The 6000-nt window shown below is 37.8% G+C and overlaps 1 protein-coding gene across 1 annotated transcript; it reads left to right on the forward strand.

Moving 5' to 3' along the window:
* The first annotated feature begins 1414 nt into the window (after window positions 1-1414).
* On the forward strand, window positions 1415-2978 carry LOC141595872 (F-box protein At4g22280-like). The gene is made up of 3 exons (XM_074415819.1): window positions 1415-2279; window positions 2410-2559; window positions 2668-2978. Exons 1-3 carry the CDS (start codon window positions 1431-1433, stop codon window positions 2944-2946), a joined length of 1278 nt encoding a protein of 425 aa, XP_074271920.1. The 5' UTR covers window positions 1415-1430; the 3' UTR covers window positions 2947-2978.
* The last annotated feature ends 3022 nt before the right edge of the window (window positions 2979-6000 follow it).

Genomic DNA, 6000 nt, shown 5'->3' on the forward strand with positions numbered 1-6000 from the left:
GCTGAGTCGGACTCCTCTGGCTCCTTTGGGGTATGCCTCGTTCGTGTGGCGGGGACGCTGTCCTTCCGCGAGTGCGGGAAGGACTTAGGTCTACCGCGCCCACTTTGGGCTCCCCCGGCGTCTTGACTGGGTCAACTTCTCCTAGTGCTCTGTTCAGATTTCTCGGAGTCACGTTTTGGGCCCTGTTATCCTGGACGGTTTCCGCCGCTCTTGTCGGTGTGACAGTGTGAGCGGGCGTGTTGCTGATTAGGTCCAGGAGCATTTTTAGCTTTTCTACGTCAACCACATGCCCCATGATGGTGACCTGGTTGGTTGGCACCGGCGCGTCGGGTATTATTGGCATCCCGAACTCCGGTTGGATTACTCCGCCGGTGGAGGGCTGCATGACTCCGGAGTTGTTGAAAGCGTCATCTTGGTAGAACGCGGTTTCGTCGGTCACGACTGCGTCTTGCTGTTTCGACATTTTCTCGGCTTTTTGGGTGGGTTTCTATTTTGAGTTTGATTTTTGTTTGGGAATGAATGTGACTAGCTTCTAGTGTCTTTCCCACAGACGGCGCCAATTGTTCCGGGTATAATTTCCGGAGCAGTTATTAGTTACCACCCTTGACTTGTTGAATAATGTCTTGAGCTGAATCCTTCTTGCTCCTATCGTCCCACTCGACCTCTCCCCGCAACAATGAACGAACGAGGGCTTGGCTGTGTGCCAGCTGCGTACTCACTCCGACGCTCAAGTCGAAGAAACTTAAAGGATTAAGCGTGTTACTTGGCTAGATGCGTATTGTAGAGAGATAAGGGAGATATTACCAGATGAATAGTGTATTTAGGTTATAATTGTGAGATGCTCTCCTCAATGAAGGTTGAGGAGTATTTATAGACTTTCACCTTTTGTCACGTAGTGGCCAAGTGGCCAAGTGGCTAGCAGGTGGAAAGACTGATCTACCCCTCGGCCGAGGGACCTATGGCAGGCCGGCGGACAATGTTGACTCGCCGCCGAGGGGTCTTGGATATGAGTACGCGGATGTGTGTCCCGGCTGGCAGGTTGTCACGCCGAGACCCAGGTGGCAGGCCGATGGGATGCATCGGCTAGGCTATCTAAGTCGTTGACTTGCTGTGGATATCTTTGACCTTGCTCAGTGTGTTGACTTGGTCAGCGGTGCAGAATATGCCCCATCAACTAGAAAAAGTAAAAATCGAAACTTTTGATGTAGGATTTCAATAATTCAATGTTGTTTGGAGAAATATTAAGTGTGATACAATTACTTGTGTGAGACGTCTTGTACAAGAACTTGTTTACCATAATTAAAATTATTCAATGTTCTCCTCCTTTTTTTTTTTCCTTCTTAGTAAAGAATTTTATTGCTTAGGTACTTTGCTGATGGTAGTCCTTAAGTTTGGCTCCAATAATTTCAGGTAGAGATCCTGTAAAGGCTATGACGTCATCTATGAAATTAGGTAATTTGCCTGATGAGTTGCTCGTTCTCATACTTTCGTTTCTACCAACATGGTATGCTGTGAGGACAAGTATTCTATCGAGAAGATGGCAGTACCTCTTTACATTGACTGATTGTCTCTCTTTTGATGATGCACCATGGTATGCTAGTAAAAGAAGTTTTGAGAAATTTGTTAATAAAGTCTTGGAATTGCATCAAATGTCGCCTATTAGAAAATTTAGTTTAGTCTGTAGAGGCAGCTTTGATGAATCACATTTGAATGCGTGGGTTAAACATGCGATACAAAAGGGTGTTGAGGAGTTTCATTATCAGGTTAATAAATACGAGTTGCCAGATGTCTTTGCAATGTGCAAAACATTGGTAAAACTGAAAGTGATAGGTTGTCCGTGGGATGTTCCCACGTTTTCTCTGTCATCAGGGTTGCCGAGCCTCAAGGTTCTTCACCTAAAATATGTCAGATTTGATAATACAGAAAGATTGTTATCTAACTGTGAATTTATCGAAGAATTAACTCTCGATTATTGTCTATTGCACAATAGGGGTCATTTAACTATTTCTATAGGATTACTCAAAGTGCTAAGAATAAAACATTGTCATGTTAGGGATGGATTTTTAGAGATTGAAGCTCCTAATTTGGCATATTTAACATACTATAGCAGTGTTGGTGTGAAAATTGTTTCGTTGCGGAAAAATTCATGCTCTCTTGTCAAGGCAAACCTACACTTTAACGGTTGTTCAAATGACCGTTTATCCGAGGATGACGGTAATATTTTAAGAGCTATTGCCTATAAAACCACAGAATTACATCTTCTATCCGATTCTGTACAGGTATATATAAGATTTCTTGCAAAATTTAATCGTGTTATAAGATTTATGTTTCCCGCATTTTAGTTTGGGTGTATTTGTTTTCATTAAAAATGAAAATAACATCTTTTTCGTATTTTCTTTCATGGTACAGTGTCTTCTTATGAAAGACGATTTGGAGCAAGTATCTGATTTTCATAACTTGTCAAGATTACACCTTTCCTCCTTGTCTTATTATTCATGGAAATACGTGACAAAAGTGCTTGACAAATCTCCACGACTTGAAATTGTCGTCTTTGAAAAGGTGAGTATCGACTAGATATACCCTTTTTAACCAACTTTTTCAACTGTAAAAAAAAAAAGAATACTTGATTTTTTTTCTCACTTGTTCATTTATATGTTCTTTTTTCAGAGCCTTCTTCGCTGCTGTTATTTTCCAATAGAGTCACCTCCAAATGAATGTCCAATACCGTTTTCATGCCAAGTCAAAGTGATTGAAGTGCATGACTATTGTCGTCATGAGGCTTTGTTATTATTCTTAAGGTATTTTCTTAGAAACGCGAGAGTCCTGAAGAAGTTGATCCTTCGTAAATGTCATGATTGTGGCAATATAGAGGAGGAACGACAGATACGCAATGATTTGTTGATGCTTCCGAGGGCTTCAAGTGACTGTTGTATTGAATTCAAGTAGTGTAACAACTTCATAAATTTATTTTTCTTTAATAACTGTGGAAGATAGAAGTGGAAGCGAACTGATCATATATATGGCAGGAGCCTTTTGAGACGTTTCTCGAAATTCCTTCACTATTTTGAAAACGTAAACAGCCTATCGAAGTGCACGAGTCTCGAAGAAATCGATTGTGCATAACTCGGCGCTGAGCCGAGTGCTTCAAGAGACTGTTTATAGAACTTTAATAGGGTAGGATTTTTACTAATAAAAAAGTAAATATAAGTTGCAACGTATTTTTACGAGGCAATTTGAGACAAAGCATTCGCCCATAGTCGTCTAACAACAGTATATGGTTCGACATGAGCTAAGATATGAATTACCACCTTATTAGAGTTTCTACCTACGAAAGAGTAAATAACCGAAATAAAAGAACAAACGAAAGAGGTAATATCTTCCAAAAAAGAAAAAAATTGTTTCGTCCCTCGTCGCCACTTTTTAAAGCTTCAGCCCGCTTCCTTGGCTCCCACACCTCCCTCCATAACTCTTGGACGTTTGGTATTTGGAAGTTATATATTTCATAAATCTAGTAAAGCATTTAATTCGAGGGAGTAGTGATTGACCCCCATTACTTTGTGCAATTGTGAAATTAACCTCACAAATTTCAATTGGAGCCCCATAAGTTTCACATAAAGTGCAATTAAACCCAATACCAAATTTCACCAAAATATCATTATATATCAACAGCTATACCAACACGTATACATATAACATACTAAAATCATACCTATTACATACTAAAACCATTTTTTTACGTATATATGTAATTCGTTATGATTTTTTGGCAAAAAAAATTAACAATTTTATGTCTAATTTTTTTTAAAATGTTCAAAAATAGAAAAAATTGAATATTTTTACCTTTTTATTATATTTTTATATTTTTTTGTCATGAAAATCTTTTATTCCGACTTCTGATTTTAACACAACTACCTAACAAAATATTTTACAATTGAATTTTTTTTTACAAAAATTTGATAAATCTGTAATCTATATAAAAATAATAAATTATTTGATTTTTGTAAAATATTTTTAATTTTATTTTATCTAATTTATGCTAAAAGAAATTTTCAAAGTTTTATTTCGTATTTTTCATAAAAAACATAACCATTTTTACTTTTGTGATATAATATATAGAATTTCTCATGAGATTTTGATAAAAGGAGTTTAATTTCACTTATTATGTGAGTTATGGGGCCTAGTCACTTCAATTGAAAGTCGTGCAGTTAATGTATTATACAACTGGTTGTATATACAATTTATTCAATTTAGCTGAGCTTTGTTATAAAGTTATCGAGCTCTACTATCAAAATTATCGAGCTATGATACAAAGTTATTGAGCTTATCAGAATAATTATTAAGCTCAATAACTTCGTAAAATAGTTCAATAACTTGTAAAATAGTTCAACAACTTTGTGTAACAGCTCAACAACTTTGAGGCGGTTGTACAATGCTCCTATACAACTAGTTGTAGAATAGTATTTGTGAAAGTCGTGGGGGTTAATTTCAGAATTGTACAAAGTTATGGTTAATCATTATCACTTTCCCCGAATTTAAATTGATAAACTTATTTGGTAATTTAATTACGTACCATCGTACTTATATTATTTATATCTACCTTTAATTTATGGTATAAAATAAGAATTAAGATGGCTATATAATAGCAATAATTTCCTAAATATAATCTATATTCCTAATTTCCTCTTATTCTAAAAATAAGTACTCCGTAAACGTTATGGTTTTAGTTTATACAACTTCAGATCTTTATTACTCCTATAATCCTATCTCCTATAATCTTATTTCCTACCCTATTTCAACATCTGATTCTTTGACAATTTAAGTCTCTGTTTTTGGAAACTCTAATTACGGCGGAGGTGCGGTAGTGAAGACTGAAGAGTGACAGTGCACGGCGACTCGAATAGCAACTACGCTTTGCCTAGACCTACAAGTCTTTGTAGGTACTTTTTCTATACCCTGTTGTTACTTTAATAAGCTAAAATAAGTCAATAGGGTACTTATTTGTTAAGGATAATCAATTATCCAATGGTCAACAACTGAAACCGTCTCCTTCTATTGAGGAACTACCTACTGCTACTTCTCCTAAATGCATGCCTTGAATATCTTAGCTGTTAATATTAGTCAATATGTAATCCTAGTCTTATGCTAATAGTTTAGGGTTAGTTAGCTTAGATATTTTATATCTCCTTTAGTATAAATACTAACACTTGTAAACCCTGTAAATTATTCATTCAATCATAATACCATTCGATCTTCACATAGTATCACGAGTCCTATAACGATCCTCACGATCACGCTAAAATCCTCCTCAAATCCGTGTGCTCCGAATCATATACACTTTCTTCTCGGTTTTCTTCTCTACCCTAACCTATCCCCATGTCGACCCCTCTTCAACTGACCAACACCGCTGAACCATCCTCTCCCCTCACTCTCGTCACCTTTTCCAATTGTATCCAACTCAAGGATACGATGACATTCCGTCAATGGAGATTCCAAATTCGCGCCATCATGAACGGACTTCAACTGTTCTCTTATCTTGATGGCTCGAATCCTGCTCCACCCAAAACCATCACTGAAGATCCGACCCCTCCAGCTACTGCACCCGTCATCAAAGACAATCCCGCTTACTCGACTTGGTATCGTCAAGACCAACTCGTTCTTGGTGCCTTAACGGGTACTCTTTCCTCCCCCATTGCTGGCCTTATCGTGAATGACACCACGTCTCACGAATCCTGGTCAACACTCCTCCGAACCTTCGCCAATTCGTCTCGTGGTCATCGACTGCAAATCAAAGATCGTCTTGAGAATATTACTCATACTGACGACATGTCTATCACAGATTACATGACGTCTATCAAAGCTTGCACCGATGATCTCGCTCAGCTCGAACATCCTATGGATGTTGACGATATTACTAATAAAATTCTCAATGGTCTGAACCAAGACAAATACCGCTCCGTCATTGAGGCAGTGCGTGCTCGAGACAATCCAATTTCCTTCGAA

This window comes from Silene latifolia, chromosome 8 (assembly GCF_048544455.1).
Source record: "Silene latifolia isolate original U9 population chromosome 8, ASM4854445v1, whole genome shotgun sequence".
NCBI classification, from domain to species: domain Eukaryota; kingdom Viridiplantae; phylum Streptophyta; class Magnoliopsida; order Caryophyllales; family Caryophyllaceae; genus Silene; species Silene latifolia.